The sequence below is a fragment of the Lucilia cuprina genome, chromosome 2 (genome assembly GCF_022045245.1).
Source record: "Lucilia cuprina isolate Lc7/37 chromosome 2, ASM2204524v1, whole genome shotgun sequence".
In the NCBI taxonomy this organism is placed as follows: Eukaryota; Metazoa; Arthropoda; class Insecta; order Diptera; family Calliphoridae; genus Lucilia; species Lucilia cuprina.
The window spans coordinates 7981835-8002260 of NC_060950.1; the positions used below are offsets into that span (position 1 = coordinate 7981835).

At 31.5% G+C, this 20426-nt stretch overlaps 1 protein-coding gene across 1 annotated transcript; it reads right to left on the reverse strand.

The window, feature by feature from the left end:
* Nucleotides 1-5: 5 nt before the first annotated feature.
* On the reverse strand, nucleotides 6-19350 carry LOC111685340. Its single transcript, XM_023447596.2, has 3 exons — nucleotides 19116-19350; nucleotides 2278-2491; nucleotides 6-146 (listed from the first exon to the last, which is right to left on the reverse strand). Coding segments are annotated over exons 1-3 (309 nt in total). The 5' UTR covers nucleotides 19118-19350; the 3' UTR covers nucleotides 6-53.
* Between the last annotated feature and the right edge of the window lie 1076 nt (nucleotides 19351-20426).

Genomic DNA, 20426 nt, shown 5'->3' on the forward strand with positions numbered 1-20426 from the left:
CAATATATAAAAAATAATTTTATTTTGTAATTGTTATTATTTTGTGTTAAAATTTACAAAAAGTTTCTTCTTTCTATGAGACCAGCATGACTTAAAACATTATAGATTTCCCGTCTGGCAATTTTTTCAGCTTGTCTATCCAAAACCTAAAAATAAAAATAAGAAATTAAACAATTTTATAGAGGTTTCAAGATAAGCAAGTTTTTGGTTATAAATTAAAGAGAGTGCACAAAAAACAATTTACGTTTAAAAAAAAAGTTTGTTGTTTTTCTTGCGGACTGAGCTTAAGAATCTATGATCATGGATTATATAACAATAATGTGCTATATACTTATAACTTCCAGGAAAGGTTATTTTAAAATACATCATAGGCATTTTGTCTTATTTACTCTGAGTTACCTCCATTAACAGCCTTCTAAGAAACCTAACCAGGAAGAATTTAGACTTGTCTGATATGCAAATAGTAGTGCTGATGAGCCTCTGAATACGGCCTTGAGCTTAGCTCAACCGAAACGCCTCAATGTTAACCCGGCGAAGACGGACATCTATCTTTTCACAAGAAGGACAAACATTTCAAGGTATACTGAACCCTTAGGCGTAATCCTTAACACCGCATAAAGAATAGGATCAACAAAGTACATCGGCGCTAGCTTATGCATCGATAATCATGTGGCCTTCTTTGGATAAAATTCTAATGCTGTTTGGGTATAAGTGGTGACATGAGTACTATGTCAACCGAGGCTCTAGAAACTTTGCTAGATATTCCACACATTGAAACATATTTGAGATATCAGGTGGCATGGCTCATAACTTAAGGCGTACTGGCCAAAGGGACAAACCATAAATGTGTACTGGACACATTGGAAGGCTCAATACAATCATTGAACGTGCTTGATCTCATAACAGACACGCAAAATGTCGGAAACTTTGTAACACTGATCGTAGAAAAAATGTCTACGTTTACCTAACCACGACACAAGCTTTCAAGCAGAAGTGCGAGCAATAACGGAATGCGTGAATTGGATTAGAATCAAATATGGCGCTCATATGGCATAACATATTTACCGACAGCTAGAAGGAAGTTAGGACGATATCAGGTGATAATGTATAATTTAAGACCGTATGATGTTTTAAGAATGCTTTAACATCATATGGATACCAGACCACTCGGAAGTAGTCGGTAATGAAAGCAAGCTAATACTAGCTTTAAAGGGAATGAAGCTCGAGGTAGGTAGGACGCAAAACCTCTCGACGTAAAGAAGGCTGAAATAAAAAGATGGGTGTATAACATAAGGCCTCTTGGAAAAATGAAACAAAGATTCTATGGGGTAAACCCATTGAGAGTAAGACGAGAAATGTCCTCTAAATAAGGAAGAACAGGCTATGGTCATAACTATAGAAGAGATCATAGTGTAAAGTATAGAACAATAAGACTTCTTTTAATAATGAGACGGTGGGTAGAACCACAAAGATCCAATGTAGTGAACCTAATGAGAGTAAGGCGAGAAATCTCCTTAAAATTAGCAAAAAAAAAAGATTATGGTCAGAACTATCGAAGATATTATAATCTACAGTCTGGTGTAGAGAACACATTAAAGTCTGGAGTAAAGAACAGACTACAGTCTGAAGTATAGTCTGAGTAATCCTATCAGACTATATTCTTGAGTGTAAAAGTCTGGAGTATATAACTCATTATAGTCAGGGATATTTAACAAACTATAGTCTGGAGAAGAAAACAGACTATAGTCTGGTGTAGAGAACAGACTACAGTATGCAATAGAGAACATACTGCAGTCTGAAGTAGAGATACTACAGTCTGGAGTAGAGAACACATTACAGTCTGGAGTAGAGAACACGTTACAGTCTAGAGTATGGAACATAATATAATCCTATCAGACTATAGTCTTGCGTAGAGAATAGATTACAGTATGCAATAGAGAACATACTACAATCTGAAGTAGCGAACAGACTACAGTCTTGTGTAGAGAATACATTACAGTCTGGAGTAGAGAACACTTTACAGTCTGGAGTAGAGAACACTTTACAGTCTGGAGTAAAGAACAAACTACAGTCTGGAGTATGGAACATAATATAATCCTATCAGTCTATATTATTGAGTGTAAAAGTCTGGAGTATAGAACATTATAGTCAGGACTATGTAATATACTATATTATGGACAAACTATAGTCGGTATGCACCCGAGTACATATAACAGTCCAATAGTTAAGTATTTCATTTATCACAGACCCTTAAATTTTAGCAAAAGTTTAACTTACCGGCATTTCGCCTGGTCCAAACCAAGACGACTTGGCCAATGCATTTCTTACTCTAGGCGTTTTATAAAAAGGATTACGTAGTTCACTTGGCAATGTCTGTTCCCAGGCATCATTTTCTATCACAGCAATATGTTGGAAACGATTTAATTGTGGTCGTGCTGTAACCAAGACCAACAAACTTAAAACAATAACTAAAATTGTGTTTAAAGGAGACCTAGGAATAAAAAGAGAAAAAGTAAATAATTCGATATATAATAGATAAATGTAGATGATAATCTATTAATAGACATAAGTATATTTTAAGTTAAGTAATAATTGTGGTTCTTTATTTTATTTATATATCGATGATCAAAGACATGTTTAAATATGTTTAAAATTTTTATTAGGATTTTTATAATTTTTATTATTTTATTTAATTTGCAATTGAATAACTTGGCAATATATATTTATCACTATACATATTTTGTAATCACGTTATTGGCCTTATTTATTTTCCATTGAATGTTACTAACTATGACAACATTTTTTTTATCAATCTGCCTGTAGTGTGTTTGGTTTTGTAACCATAAATATATCAAATTTTTTTTTTTTTCATTTTATTTGGCTTACTTTAAAAACGCAATAGACACCTTTAAAAGCTTACACTTTTTTTCGCATTACATTTTCATTTAGCATTTGGTTTTGGTCAAGGAGGGTTACGCACCATGAATATTATTATTATTAGGTAATTGTCGTCTGACGTTTATAGTGAGGTAGTAATGAAGAAAATCGCACCTTTTTTGCAAATGAAAATAAATAATAACAGTAAATATAGTTGCAAAAACTTTTGATCTATTTGTGTTTGAATGTCTAAATGATAATATTAAATGGACCGGTCTCGTGCTTTTTAACAAACTAAATAATAGCTGGTTATTTTCCTTTCCAAAAACGAGTCTTAAAGGATCAGTCGATGAATTGTAATTAGATCTGTCAACCTTAAGATAATACTCTGTCAGTGGTAAACTTTACATCACTTTTGTCTCAGGCTACTCGGAAATAATGTACTTACTTTAATGGAAAGGGAAATCATAATGAGTATGTCCGCAAGTCTTTGGATAAATTTAACAACAGAAGTCCGAGAAACTACCTCAGAAAGGATTCGATTCTACTTGACGCTAACTGTCAAGTAAAATCGAAGAGAATCCGTTTTGACCGGACCACTCCACTCTGTGTGAAATCTGAGGCTATCATTAAGTCTAGACTCAGATATCTCACCGAGGTTGGATATGAAGTTATTGCCAGAAAGCACTTTCTCTTTACGGCCAAAGCAGGGCATTCACAGATGAGATTAGAGACCGTTTCTTCCTTTTCCCTGTCTTTGCAACAGCAACAGTGATCATTGAAAGGGAGTCCAAGCCGACTTGCATGTCTGCCCAGTGTCCTGTTATTACTGATATCATGCCCCGCCTACTTCGGTTTATAAGGTGTCTTGTGCGCTTCTCATTGAAGGAGGTGAGATAGGCGACCCAGCCTTGACAGATATTTCTTGCATTGTCTAACCAATAGGGAAGAGGTAATATAAGTGTTTAGTAAATATTTCTGCCTGAAAGACACTAAAGCTGTTGGGAAGACGGTGTTACTAGGTTATTATGATGGCAAGTATACTAAACGAATACACAGGATTACGGGCACAACTATACAAAATGTTACGAACGGATTCCAATGATTATAGATCACGCAGCTTGGATAGTTTGACCATAGATCAATTTTTTCGTTATTGGAAAGCGAAAAGTGAAGTGATGTTATCCCAGATCGATGTCTTATTCTAAATCCGTCGTTAAATAATACCGTTATGGAGCTCTTTATAAGGTTTCAAAATATTCCATGTATTTGAGCGAATACAAGCATGATAGCGGCTTCCTTTCTTCCTACATAGCTTATAGCTTCAGCAGGTTCCTATCAAACATATACAGAAAGTTATTATCTCAGAACGATGTTATTGAATTCCTCAGAAACACTGATATGCAAATTGTATGAAACTACATCCAGTTAACTTTTGAAACCTCTGAATATCGGACAATAATACCGTAATTAAACATTTTGCAAAATTTAATTACACCAAAATATTTCATGTATTTGAGCAAAAACAATCCCGTTAGCGATCTCCTTTCTTCTTACATAGATTATAGCTTCAGCATATTCTTAAAAATCAAACATACGCCGACCTATTGAACCCACAACTCTAACGCCCGATTTCAGAATATGGAGCGTCGACTATACATTCATAAAAAAATCTTTCAACAAACAGAATGAGGGGTTTTCAATAACACATCGAAAAAGGAGATCTTAAAAGGTACAAAAACATGATATTCATAAAAATTTCTGTGAGGATCCTTCTGATTCTTACCGTCTTCCATAAAATTTTCTATACTCATTTTGTGATTTGAATAGTACTCAACGTATCAGGGAAATTATTAACGAATATCAAATAATCGTCAGTGAACTGTCAATTAAAAAGGTTGTATTTTTTTTATTATATGACTTTTTCTGACGCAAAGGTATTCATCCATCTGTCATGTCCCCCTCAATGGGTTAATGTAATAAGAGGAAGAACGAATGCATCCAATTATTACAATAGAATGCAACCTTGTAAACTACTAGAATAATGACACAGCTGTTTAAGGAGATTGGTCAGAAAGGGAGAGGAGGAGTAAAGACGGCGGATGCAAGAAAAAAGGCTAGAAAAATGAAAAGTAACAAGAAGAAAAGAGTTGGATTGGGGGAGAAAAAAGTCACTTTTGGAGTAGACATGAAATGAGATGGAAGTGAATATGCCTTAAGGGTCGTCGCTGTGTTTACATTTCTTTCACGACTTCAATGGACAAGTACTTCTCAATGCCAACTGCAAAATGTCGAAGAATTAAGAGGAAGGCTTGCTTAAGATCCAGAAGAGCAATCAAAAATCATTAACATTTTCAAAAGTCTGGTTCATTACCCCAAAAATTTTAGTCTGCGTTCATGTTTTGTTTACAAATGTTATATGCTTTCATGAAAATATTAGCCATCAATTCAATTTAATTTTCCTGACAACTTTTATGTTTTTCATTTGTTTCCAAAATAAAAATTATTAGAGCAGTTAAGTGACTACTACATGAAGCAGCAGTTTTAACGATTTGTAACCGGCATTTTAACTACAAGTTATTAGTCTACTAAAACTACTGTTAATACTAAGTTGTTAGTTGCACTATAGTCGTTTTAGTTTAATATGCAGCTCGCCTGTTGTCAACTCACGCATTTTTATCTTAACTTTTTTTCTAATCGAAAAGAGAGTGTAAATGCGTTGCACATTTGTGCGTAAGAAAGCGTTATCAGTCAGTCAATCGGGCGACTTGTTGTAATGAATATTTCCGCATGTTGGTGCAAACATTTTTCCCTTTTTTTCAAACACTTTTTTTCAACTTTTTTCATTTTTATCTTTATTTATATCAATTGCTGAAATTGTTAAAATTTATCCACATAAAAAAAGTTGTCCATTTGATCAGACAACTTTTCACTTGAGGATTTTTCTTTTTTTTTATTTCTTCTGTTTTCAAATATGTGGTTTTATTTAAAATACATTTTTGAAATTATTAAATTTTTTATGTTTTTATTTTAGCAGACGTAATTGACATTTTTGTAATTTACATTCAAAGATGTAAAAATGTTGAAAAAGATAAACATTTTTTATTGGAATTAAAACAATTTGAGAAATTTAAGTTTATACTGATTTGAAAAAAAAGATTATCTTAAAAATTAGTTAATTTAGAATTTGATAGAGTATAAAGTTTCGGTTTATGGGTTTTGACTTTTCCGACTTTTTTCGACTTCTCGACTTTTTTCGACTATTCTGACTTTTCCACTTTTTTCAACTTTTAGACTATTTCCGACATTTCGACTTTTTTCGACTATTTTTTTAAGTTTTTCCTTTTTTTCCACTTTTTTAAAATTGTCGACTATTTTTGACTTTTTTTCTACTATTTTCGAGTTTTTGACTTTTTCCGACTTTTTGACCTTTTTCGACTTTTAGACTTTTTTCGATTTATCTACATTCCGACTTTTATTTACAAAGTCGTTTTTTCGACTTTTTTCGCAGACGATAGTCGAGTTATCAACTTTTTTGGAACAAAATAGTTGACTTAGACTTTTCGACTTTTTTCGACAAAAAGTCGAATGTTCGATTATTCGAAAGTCGATTTATAGAACCCTAGTTTTACCCAGCCTCCATAAAAAGGTCCCCCTAAGTCGTTTAGCAATCTATGCATGCAAGTCTGTATAATTATAGAAATCAATGTTCTGAAGACCCCAGATCTTTAGGATCCAAATTTTCAATGATTCTTTTCGACAAGTTTTCAAAAAGTTTGATATTCAAAATCGATTCCTTACTAACGGCGATTTGAGCAAACATTAGAAAAAACTCATCGGTTCGGGAAAGATGAGAGAAGTTATAGTCCCCATATATAAATTTCTTTATAAAATGGTCAATATTGATATGAAATTCAAAATTTTGAGAAATATAAATTTCTGTAAAGATCGTACCATAAAAAATCCTAGTCCCCACAAGTGACCCCTTGTGATTTTGTAAACGTTGTAATTGCGTGTTTCAATTCCATGTTTTACACTCATGCGACCAATATTGTTGTTTACATGTTTTCTTTTTTTTTCAATCTTCTGTTACACCTGTGATTCTTCTTGTTGTGAAAAATATGCTTATTTACTTATTGTTTTCATTTGCCATTTGTTTATTTCTTGTTGAAATTGGTTGGCAATATTGAAAATTAACTTAAGTTTTTTATTTTTTTTTTTTGATGCAAATAAAATGTTGTAATATTCGTACAATGTTTAGATTTAAGTCAATATTTTACTGACAAATAAATACACAAGTTAAAAAGTATTTATTAGTAATAGTTAACAACATGAAATTTTGTTAACACAATTTGATAAGGATTTTTAAAATACATACTTTATTAAAATTGAAAAAATAAGAAAAAGTAGGGATCACTACAACTAATACTACTAAAGACGTAGTCTTTGACAAATTGTTTCTTTTTGAAGTTGAAGTAGTTAAGACGTAGTATAAAACGTAGTGTTTAGTACAAGGCTAAGGCTATGAAGTGTGTAATACGTAGTCGTTAGTATAAAACGTCAGTTCCATTCTCATGAGCATAAAGATGACGGGATGACAGGCAAACATTGACTACTAACCTGATAATTCCCCAGCATATGCTGATGTCCCATAACGGGATCGGCGTCCCAAAATCGATCGGATTCAGGTATCCAGCATATGCCGCTTTGTACACAGACCTGTTCGAAGAGAGAGAATAACCAACCCATTAGGTATAGGATATATCAGTCCTTAAATCAACATTCTCTCCCCACGAATTTGGGTTTAAATCACAGCCTCTACGTGGATCCCGAGGGAACCTCAACCAACTAACCAACCAGGACATAGTCCGACCGTAGTACAAGATTATAAGGTGCTCTGGTTTGACCCTTTTCAATCTATGCAAAGAATAAACCAGCCAGTAGACTGTACCACTTTATAGTCCCGGCCAGACTGAGTTATTGGAAACACCTCTTTTTCCCCGGGATTGCAATAACATCAAGGTGGAGGCTTCACTAAAGCATCATGAAATCAGTTTTCAGAAGACCCCAGATATCTGCGCGATCTGAATTTTCAATAATTCTATTGGAAATACGATCGAATAGAATGCTATTTAAAATCAGCCCAATCACAATTATTGTGATTTCTTGTTTATAAACACAAAGCAAAGAATGAACATCACGTTACGTTGTTATTGGCTAGAAACATGAAATTAAGTATGTATAGACTGGATTAGGCGAGAACACATTAAAAGGGACTTTTTGGTACTTTTTCATTCTGCAGAAGGTACTTTTTGAATTTTCTATAATATTAAATCTAGAAATATGAAATTTATCATGTAGGGCCTAGGGTTTTATAAATCGACTTTCGAATAATCGAAACAATCGACTTTTTGTCGAAAAGTCGAAGTTGAATATTTTGTTCCAAAAAAGTCGTTAACTCGACTATCGTCTATGAAAAAAGTCGACTTTGTAAATAAAAGTCGGAAAAAGTCGAATGAAGTCTAAAAAAAATCGGAAAAAGTCGAAAATAGTCGGAAAAAGTCGAAAATAGTCGAAAAAAGTCGGAAAAAGTCGAATATAGTCGGAAAAAGTCGGAAAAAATCGAAAAGTCGGAAAAAGTCGAAAAGTCGACTATTTATAAAATATTAAAAGTCGAAAAGTCGAAAAATGGACTTTTAATTAAATGAAAAAAGTCGAAAAATCGACTTTTAACTAAATGCAAAAAGTCGAAAGTCCAAAAGTCGACTTTTCATAAAATCAAAAAGTCGACTTTTCATAAAATTAAAAAGGCGAAAAGTCGACTATTTTGTTCCAAAAAAGTCGATAACTCGACTATCGTCTATGAAAAAAGTCCACTTTGTAAATAAAAGTCGGAAAAAGTCGAAAAGTCGACTATTCATAAAATTTTAAAAGTCGAAAAGTCGAAAAATCGATTTTTAATTAAATGAAAAAAAGTCGAAAATCGACTTTTAACTAAATGCAAAAAGTCGAAAGTCGAAAAGTCGACTTTTCATAAAATCAAAAAGTGGTAAAGTCGACTTTTCATATAATTAAAAAGACGAAACGTCGACTTTTCTTTTCAACTATAGAACCCTACTAGGGCCTTCACTAGGTAAAGAATTATAAAAGGGGACTTTTTGGTACTTTTTCGTTCTACAAAAGGTACTTTTTGAATTTTCTATAATATTGAACCTAGAAACATGAAATTAATTTTGTAGAGTCTGGATTAAACGGGAACTCATAAAAGGGGACTTTTTAGTACTTTTTCGTTCTTCAAAAGGTACTTTTTGAAATTTCTATAATATTTTATAATTCTATAATAACAGAAACATGAAATTAAGTATGTAGAGTCTGGATTAAGTGAGAACCCATAGGAAAAAGCCTTTGGTATAAGACGAAGTCTTTGGTCAAAGTCTTTTGTATAACACAAAGTCTTTAGTATAAGACGACATTTTTGGTATAAGACGAAGTCTTTGGTCAAAGTCTTTTGTATAACACAAAGTCTTTAGTATAAGACGACATTTTTGGTATAAGACAAAGTCTTTAGTAAATAACGAAGTCTGTGGTATAAGATAAAGTCTTTTGTATAAGATAGTCTTTAGTATAAGATGAAGTCTTTAGAAGACAAAAACTTTAGTTAAGTCTTTAGTGAAAGATGTAATTTTTAGTAAGAGTCTTTAGTATAAGATACAGTCTTTAGTATTGGATAAAGTATTTAGTATAAACGAAGTCTTTGGTATAAGACAAAGTTTTTAGTATAAGGTGAAGTCCCTCCTTATAAGACGAAGTATTTATTATAAGCCTTAATATGAAGTATAGACAAATTCTTAAGCCTTAAGCATTAATATCTTGTATGAGTCTCAGTCTTTAGCATAAGATCAAGTATAAGATTAAGTCTTTAGTATTAGATGAAACCTTTAGTATAATATTAAGTTTTTAGGAAAAGTTAAAGTCTATATTATAAAACAAAGTAATTAGTAAAAAGTCTTTAGAAAAGAAGACCAATTAATTAGTATAAGACTAACCCCCTTATACATAAACAGCATTTTATTTTATAAAAGGTTTATAAAACAAAATTTCCATTGATTTATAAATCGTTTATAAAATAAAAATTTGTTTATGAATATGGGGGCAAGTCTTTAATATAAGTCTATCCCATAAATCCATACATGCTTAATAAAGTTGTTAATGATTTATTAAAGGAATTTTATATGGGTGCGAAATAAACCTTAAATAAACGCTTACTATCGTTATGAAAACGGTAATAAGACAGTTTTTAAAAAAAAAGACGTAAGTCCTTGACATAAGATATACTCCCGTATTCATAAAGATATGAATCGCTTATTTTAGGATTATTACACACATATTCAATACAAAATTCCTAAAATAAATCATCAATAACTTTTTTTAACATTTATGAATATGCGGTATAGTGTTTAGTATATGACTTTGTTTTTGACCGTTTAACGATTTAGAATAAGAAATTTTGTTTCTAGCATAAGACGTATAAACATATATATATATAACGTATAACTTTGATCAGTAAATGATTTAGAATAAGAAATTTTTTTATTACGAGAGTTCATCTTTCTAGCATCTCTTTGTAGAGGTATATAACACAGATAAGATCTTAACAAGATACTCCTAACTGCCGGTCCACACTAGGAAACTTTTTTTGGGAAACTTTTGATTTTGCGTGAGAGAGAAAAAGAAAGAATATCATTCGTCTCGAGTTTCTCGTACTCGGAAACTTGTTTCGTTTTGTTATTCTTCTCATTCGTACAACAACAAATCAATGCAATTAATACGTAGTTTCTGAAACAAAAGTATCTATGTGTGGACATTAAGGAAACTTCAAAAGAGAATTAAGAAAAAGTTTCTCAACAAAAGTTTCCTAGTGTGGATCAGGTCTAAGTCGTTCTAAAATTATTGATTACATTTACGTAATGAACAATTTTTAATCACTAACTCAACACCCTGTATTACTCGTTATGAGTGAGGGCAACCAATACAAATATTAAATCAAACTTGTTGATAATACATGCAACCTGTTGTTGTAAGTCAAAAGCCTAAAACTAAAATATTATCAAATTATTATAAACAAGAATCTATTAAATATTATTAAATAATTTCAAATACACCCCCTGCAAGAAAATAAAAACTTAATAAAAATTTACATAAATAATTAAATTTTTGCACCAAAATAGTTGTTGTTGTAACCAACTAACCAACCAACCGGCTTCTTGCATTATTATTATTATTATGTACGATGTACAATTGTTACATAATAATAGTGCAATTTTAAGTGCCAAATATTGTTGCAGACTGTTGTATGGCAGTTGCCAGACAACAGACAACAACTTTACAGAAAGAAAAGGAGACAGAAGCTAAATCAACAAGAAAAATATTAACGGATTAATTTAAAACTGCACGTTCGCAATTACATATACATAGAAGTGTGGTCAGTGTGTTTAACAAAAAAAAAAAAAATAATAAATAAATAAATTATTTAAAATTCAGGGAATGACAATCTGACACACTAAGTGAGGGACACAAGCTCTGTTTTTGGTAGGACGTTTAGATGGCCGTATTATGTCTAAAGCGGTCATGGTAAAAAATTTGTAAAAAAAAATATTACATCTTCTATAAAAACTGGAATTTTACATTTATTCAGTTTATGTTTTGCTTTTGTGGTCTGAGTAAATGCATTCCATATAAACCACCATAGTGCAACTATTTACTCAATATTATGCAAGGTTTATTTTTTCTTTCTTTCTTAAGCTTCTTTTTCAACTTTATAAAGACAGTTCCGTAAAGTTTTCATTTATTGAATAAACATTAATTAATAAGGATTTATTTTCTTATATTTCGTGAGAAGGGTATGACTGTCGAGAGTTTTACGTGAGCATCTGCCTTGACGGCCTTATGTCACGGTGGTCTTTTTCATCCACTGGGTATACTTGAGAACGGTCTGTCTACCATCGTCTCTTTGTTCATCAATGAAGAACTCAGGTGGCAATTTTTGTACATTGGCTTTGACCGGTCCATGCTCAAGTACTTTGCTGGAGTACTCGAGCTATCTAATATCTCACCATTGGGTGGCCTCTGTTGATAGGCAACAGCACCTAAAGACCCTAAGAACGGTCTACCATCGCCCCTTTGTTCATCAAAGAAAAACTCAGGTGGCAATTTTTGTAAATTGGCTTTGACCGGTCCATGCACAAGTACTCGAGCTAACTAATCTCTGACCATTGGATGGCCTCTGTTAATTCGGCAACAGCACCTTGAGACGTAACCGGTGGATCGAAGTACGATCCATCAATAAGCCGTAGACATTGTAATTACTCACAGGGACAAACTGTGGTAATTCTGATATAAACATAGTATACTCTGAACATATCTGGACAAGAAAGGAAAATATGAATATGATACCTTTCATCCATCATCATTTAACCCAGCACACATCTCATTTATACGACACATTTAAAGGAGAAAAACATACGACACATTCATTAGGTAGACGGGTGGGTTAAGGCCCGCCGAACCTCACATTCATCCCGTACCATATACAATTAATACCAACTCATTTCCAACGCTTAGTTCCACAGCCACTCCTCTGAACATATCCCGAAATATTGACTATTATCATGCATCAGTCTTTTAACCGCCACTTAATCTCCTCGCGAATATGGGTTTAAACCACAGCTACTACGTGGATACCGAAGGAACCTCAACCAACTGACCAGCCAGTACATAGTCCTGCGGGCAACTGGCCACCCGTAGTACCAGATTATGCGGTGTTCTGGTCTGACCTCTGGCAATCTATGCAAGGGCTAAGCCAAGCAGTAGACTGTAACTAATTTTTCAGTCCCGGCCAGACTGGAGGTATTGGCCACCATTTTATAACCCGGAATTGCAATAACACTGAGGCGGAGATCTCGTCAAGGTAACATGCCCCCGGGGGGACGTGAGAAGGATATATTTAAGTTTGTCATTCGGTTTGTAATTTCTATAATATAATTTCCCGACCCTATAAAGTATATATATTCTGGATCCTTATAGATAGCGGAGTCGATTAAGCCATATATATATATTCTGGATCCTTATAGATGGCGGAGTCGATTAAGCCATGTCTGTTTGTATGTTTGTTGAAATTAGTTTTTGAAGATCCCAGATTCACTTTTTTGTATATAAATCGTTTTTTCAGTGAAAAGAAATAAGTTCTGGAACGATCGGCTTACAAATTATCATATCTCTCTTATAATCTTGTTCTGATAACAGTTCTCCTATTGATGATGATAATGACAAACAAATACATTTTCATGATCGGTTGTTGTTTGTTTATCATTTTCTATAATGATTAAATTCCTTAAAATCACTGTTTATTATTAACTTTTATTTTTTTCAAGCAAAAAAAAAACAAGAAAAAAACTAAATTGCAATAAAGTACTGGAAGCCAGAGTCAGTCAGAAAAAATATTAAAAAAAAAAAAATTCAATGAAAATAAAGAAGTCTGAAACTTCATTATGATAATGGTAAAATATAGTGTTTTTATGCTTAAATGTAAAAAAAGATATATTCATAATAAAAAAGATATTTAGGTCACAAGGTTCATAAGCAGAAGATGACGATTTTTGTCAATACAAAATAATTTATGTTGCAGATGAAAAATGTTGCCCAGATACTTTTTAAACTGAAACATGTTTAAAATTATTTAATTTCTTTTTTTTATTCAAACATGACTAAACATGTATTGCAATAAGTAAAATGTAAATTATTCAACTAAAAGGGTTTCTCTTGATTTTTATATTTTTTCGCTTCAATTAAAACCTTGATTCATCTCTGTTTTTTCTGCATACCAGCTTCAATATGGACAATCATTTTTAATCTCTAAAGTTTTAATTTTATATTTGTTTTTGTTTTCTTAAAACATTATTTGTTTACATTTATTTCTTTAATTTTTCATTGCTCACAATTTGTGCTAATTGTTTGCACTTACCCACGTACTAGTAGTAATACATACACTCGAAAAAATCACTATATCATATACGTTAATGAATTTAAAGTATTCAAGTTCAAATGCGTACTTGTTGCTCTACTTATGCCATCATCATTAATCTACTAAAGAAATATATAAAAATAAATAATACTTATGTATGGTTGTATGTATGTGTGTCTCCGTTTGCAGATTTATTTTTAAGCCAAATTACAAGCAAATATTAAAATAGCGTGAAGATTAATAAAAATAAAGAAATTAAATAAAAGGTCAGTATTAAAGACAAGTGAATAAATAACAAATGTAATTGCAAGTGTAAATGGTACAAAGTGTTTATATGAAAAATGGGTAGAGAAACCTAAGGTACGAAAAGGGGAATTATTTGAAAAACTACAGATTTGACTATAGATAACACAATAGACAATAGAAAAAAGATTATTCTGAAGGCTGGACCATAAACAATAATAGACTAGTCTACACTATAGACTAAATTATAAACTCGAATTTCCATCAGATTATATACTATTGACTGATTACAGATTATAGATAAAACTATAGACTAGACAATAGACCAGACTATAAACTAGACTATAGACTAGACAATAGACTAGACTATAGATAAAACTATAGACTAGACAATAGACCAGACTATAAACTAGACTATAGACTAGACAATAGACCAGACTAGACTATAGACTAGACTATAGACCAGATTATAGACTAGACGATAGACTAGACTATAGACTAGACTATAGACTAGACTAAAGACTAGACTAAAGACTAGACTATAGACTAGTCTATAGACTAGACTTTAGACTAGACTATAGACTAGACTATAGACTAGACTATAGACTAGACTATAGACTAGACTATAGACTAGACTATAGACTAGACTATAGACTAGACTATAGACTAGACTATAGACTAGACTATAGACTAGACTATAGACTAGACTATAGACTAGACTATAGACTAGACTATAGACTAGACTATAGACTAGACTATAGACTAGACTATAGACTAGACTATAGACTAGACTATAGACTAGACTATAGACTAGACTATAGACTAGACTATAGACTAGACTATTAGACTAGACTATAGACTAGACTATAGACTAGACTATAGACTAGACTATAGACTAGACTATAGACTAGACTATAGACTAGACTATAGACTAGACTATAGACTAGACTATAGACTAGACTATAGACTAGACTATAGACTAGACTATAGACTAGACTATAGACTAGACTATAGACTAGACTATAGACTAGACTAATAGATACGACTATAGACTAGACTATAGACTAGGACTATAGACTAGACTATAGACTAGACTATAGACTAGACTATAGACTAGACTATAGACTAGACTATAGACTAGACTATAGACTAGACTATAGACTAGACTATAGACTAGACTATAGACTAGACTATAGACTAGACTATAGACTAGACTATAGACTAGACTATAGACTAGACTATAGACTAGACTATAGACTAGACTATATAGACTAGACTATAGACTAGACTATAGACTAGACTATAGACCTAGACTATAGACTAGACTATAGACTAGACTATAGACTAGACTATAGACTAGACTATAGACTAAGACTATAGACTAGACTATAGACTAGACTATAGACTAGACTATAGACTAGACTATAGACTAGACTATAGACTAGACTATAGACTAGACTATAGACTAGACTATAGACTAGACTATAGACTTGACTATAGACTAAACTATAGACTAGACTATAGACTAGACTATAGACTAGACTATAGACTAGACTATAGACTAGACTATAAGACTAGGACTATAGACTAGACTATAGACTAGACTATAGACTAGGACTATAGACTAGACTATAGACTAGACTATAGACTAGACTATAGACTAGACTATAGACTAGACTATAGACTAGACTATAGACTAGACTATAGACTGACTATAGACTAGACTATAGACTAGACTATAGACTAGACTATAGACTAGGACTATAGACTAGGACTATAGAATAGACTATAGGACTAGACTATAGACTAGACTATAGACTAGACTATAGACTAGACTATAGACTAGACTATAGACTAGACTATAGACTAGACTATAGACTAGACTATAGACTAGACTATAAGACTAGACTATAGACTAGACTATAGACTAGACTATAGACTAGACTATAGACTAGACTATAGACTAGACTTATAGACTAGACTATAGACTAGACTATAGACTAGACTATAAGACTAGACTATAGACTAGACTATAGACTAGACTATAGACTAGACTATAGACTAGACTATAGACTAGACTATAGACTAGACTATAGACTAGACTATAGACTAGACTATAGACTAGACTATAGACTAGACTATAGACTAGACTATAGACTAGACTATAGACTAGACTATAGACTAGACTATAGACTAGACTATAGACTAGACTATAGACTAGACTATAGACTAGACTATAGACTAGACTATAGACTAGGACTATAGACTAGACTATAGACTAGACTATAGACTAGACTATAGACTAGACTATAGACTAGACTATAGACTAGACTATAGACTAGACTATAGACTAGACTATAGACTAGACTATAGACTAGACTATAGACTAGACCTAATAGACTAGACTATATACTAGACTATAGACTAGACTATAGACTAGACTATAGACTAGACTATAGACTAGACTATAGACTAGACTATAGACTAGACTATAGACTAGACTATAGACTAGACTATAGACTAGACTATAGACTAGACTATAGACTAGACTATAGACTAGACTATAGACTAGACTATAGACTAGACTATAGACTAGACTATAGACTAGACTATAGAATAGACTATAGAATAGACTATAGACTAGACTATAGACTAGACTATAGACTAGACTATAGACTAGACTATAGACTAGACTATAGAATAGACTATAGACTATAGACTAGACTATAGACTAGACTATAGACTAGACTATAGACTAGACTATAGACTAGACTATAGACTAGAATAGACTATAGAGTAATATAAAAAGTAACTTATTTTGACGTTTTCATAGCGGTTCAGTCTATAATTGACCTAAATCCTCATAAGAGCGTGCAAAGTTTTGTTAATTGTGCTTATTTACTTGAAATGAATAAATCTTTATTCGTTGTGCATGAAACTACCTTAATCAATCTTTTAGTTAAATAATATTAACTAAAAAATCTAAAAGTTATTAATAAATATGCAGTTCGAAAAGAACCACTTTATGTCCACCTTCTACAACCAAATTATGCAATTACAAAAAACACAATTTTGCAAGCTTAAAGTTTACCTGTAACACAAACACTCCCCTAAAAATCAAGTTAAGGCGGGAAAATAACAAATTGCTAATATTTGTAAGATAGTAGTACTACAAGCGGTTTGTTTAAAAACAAAATAAATAACAACAAAAACAACGAACAATTAATAAACTAACTAAAAGTGTACATTGTTTTTATTCTACCATTGACCATCATCGTAAATTTGTAATAATACACACATACGTACATAAGTAGTTTGAATGCCCGTCCATAGTTAGGTCCGTCGGTTTGTCTGTCAGTCGCAGACATATATTAGCACAGTGGGTATGCAAGTCACACATCTTTGCATAAATCTATATACACAGACAGACATTCACGTTTACCCGCAGCAAATTTTTTTTCAATAACGATTGCATTAATATTATTATTAAGTAATAAAATTTTATTTAAGTTTAAACAAAAAAGCATAAATAAATTAAAATACTGACATTAACAGCTAAAAGTGAGTTGTATACAAGAATATTATGAGAAAATAATTAAAATCTAGGCCATTTTATTAAGGGAAGGTCTTTAAATAGATCAGTATTCCTGACACCATCATCTACATATATATGTATATGTATTTGATCTTTATTTTCCGTTGAAAAAGTAAACGGTTAATTTATTTATATAAATTTGTTTAAAAAGAATGTTATAAATTTTAGTTTTATGCTAATCTAAAGAGTATTTTTCACGGCTTTTTCACACCCGTGTTATTTTTTTATATTTCTACCTAATTTAGTATTTTATTTATTTTAATTTTTATATCACGATGACCGCACTTTTGTTATAATTCGAACGTGAAGTGCATTCACAAATTGTTGGTGTTTCGCTTTTCTTTAGTATTAGTTAGTTTGTTTTTGGGAATTTTATATTTATTTAATTTATATACGGTAGCGTGTTATTTTACTTCACCAATACCTAAAGTGCCATCACCATTACGAACGGTGATTTGCAAGTCTTTATGTTTTAAAATTTCTGACCTTGAAAATATGGCTAAATGTTTTGTTCCTCTTATTGTTTTTAGCAGATTATAATATTTTCCTCTGTGGTGGGCAATATTGGGCCCATGTCTATAGTCTTAGCTAAGAACTTTTTTTATAGTCTTGCCAACAGACTATTGTATAGTCTGAACTATTCATAGACTATTCCATAACCGTATTCTATAGTCTAGTCTATAGTCTAGTCTATAGTCTAGTCTATCGTCTAGTCTATCGTCTAGTCTATAGTCTAGTCTATAGTCTAGTCTATAGTCTAGTCTATAGTCTAGTCTATAGTCTAGTCTATAGTCTAGTCTATAGTCTAGTCTATAGTCTAGTCTATAGTCTAGTCTATAGTCTAGTCTATAGTCTAGTCTGTAGTCTAGTCTATAGTCTAGTCTATAGTCTAGTCTATAGTCTAGTATATAGTACAGTCTTTATTACAGTCTATAGTCTAGTCTATAATATAGTCTATAGTATAGTCTATAGTCTATAGTATAGTCTGTAGTCTAGTCTATAGTCTAGTCTGTAGTCTAGGCTATAGTTTGTTATATAGTCTAGTCTATAATATAGTCTATAATCTAGTCTATAGTATAGTCTATAGTCTGTAGTCTAGTCTATAGTCTAGTTTGTAGTCTAGGCTATAGTTTATTATATAGTCTAGTTTATAGAATGGACTATAGTTTAGTCTATAGCCTAGTTTATTGTCTAGTCTGTGGTCTAGTCTGTAGTCTATTGTCTAGTATATAGTCTAGCCTTTACTTAAAAGATTCCCTCTCATGAATATTTACGTTTTTTTTTTAATTTTTACTTTAAACTTATTAAACACTTCATTTTACTTTCAGTTTTAATATAAACAAATATTAGTTTAATTTTTTAAACAGTTAAACGACTCACATTATATTATTTATATCGAATACGAAGAAAAATTATTAAAATCGCCAAACCAATTATAATCCTTTTATTTTAACTATTGTGTTTTACAACAATTGAAACCGTTACAAATATCTAGCGTATGCTAATTAATTACATTAATATAACCGTTAGTTTAATATTAATATTTTATTAATATTTTGCGTTTTAACCGCTAAATGAAGTTTAAACAAACACGATTTGAAAACAACTGAATTTAATAGTTTTTGCTTGAAAATTATAAACCCTCAATAGTAAAATACACTGGCTTTTAATAGTTGTGGCAAGTAGGGAAGTTAACAGCAGCTGAAAAAGAAAAAAACATAAAATATTTTGTTGTTTAATTGTTGTTGGCTTTTAACTTTTTGGCTAAAACAAAAAACTAACAAGTTTAAGCTTGGAAAATATTGTGTGAAAAAAAGAAACAAGTTGTTGGAATGAGTAAGAAATAAGCTTAAACTAATGAAGCTAGGCTTAAGTGGGGACAACAACCAAGTATTTAAAAAAAATAGTTGGCAATGCGGAAGAGTGGAGAAATTGGCTTTGACTATAAGATATCATGATCTTTTTTAATAAAGTTTTCTTTTAAAGCTATTTTTGTGATAAAAGGCGAATGTTAAAAAAACGAAAATAGTTCCGTTATATAAATTATATTTTATATCCTAATAAAATTATTTTGTAGTAACCAATCTGTTACTTTTTTCACTCACAGATATTATAGTTTATATTTATGTGCTTATCTGAACTTAAAAAACATTGAATGCATAAATTTTCACTTAAACTAATATTAAAACATACTGGCACATGTTTTTGTTTAAAAATAGTCGCAAAAATTTATGATTAAAAGCGATAAAAACAGAAGCGAAATTATATTTTTATCCCAAAAAAAACAATTAAAAGCAAACAAATAAATAAGATGTGTGAGAAATCGTAAACTGATGAAATCTGTGACGATCAATGTCTCTTATCTCCAAAACAAATTCTTCAGTTTAAATATTTGCTTAGATTTTATCTTGGACTTTTGTCAAAATATTGTTTTAAAAATAAAACCAAAAAAGGAAAACTCCGTGAGCTTAAGAAATTTTGTGAATGGAGGGGTATTTCTTGTGAAAAATTAAGATACACTTTCATTTAGATGAAAGTGTTAGGAGTGATCATCACTTCTACTTTGGCTGACTCTCGAAAAAGAAGCGTTAAAATGCTAATATAATTATTTTACAATTTAAGATATTGGCGTTGTAAATTAAAAGCAAAAAAAGAAGGCAAACAAAAGACAACAGATTTAGATTATAGAGC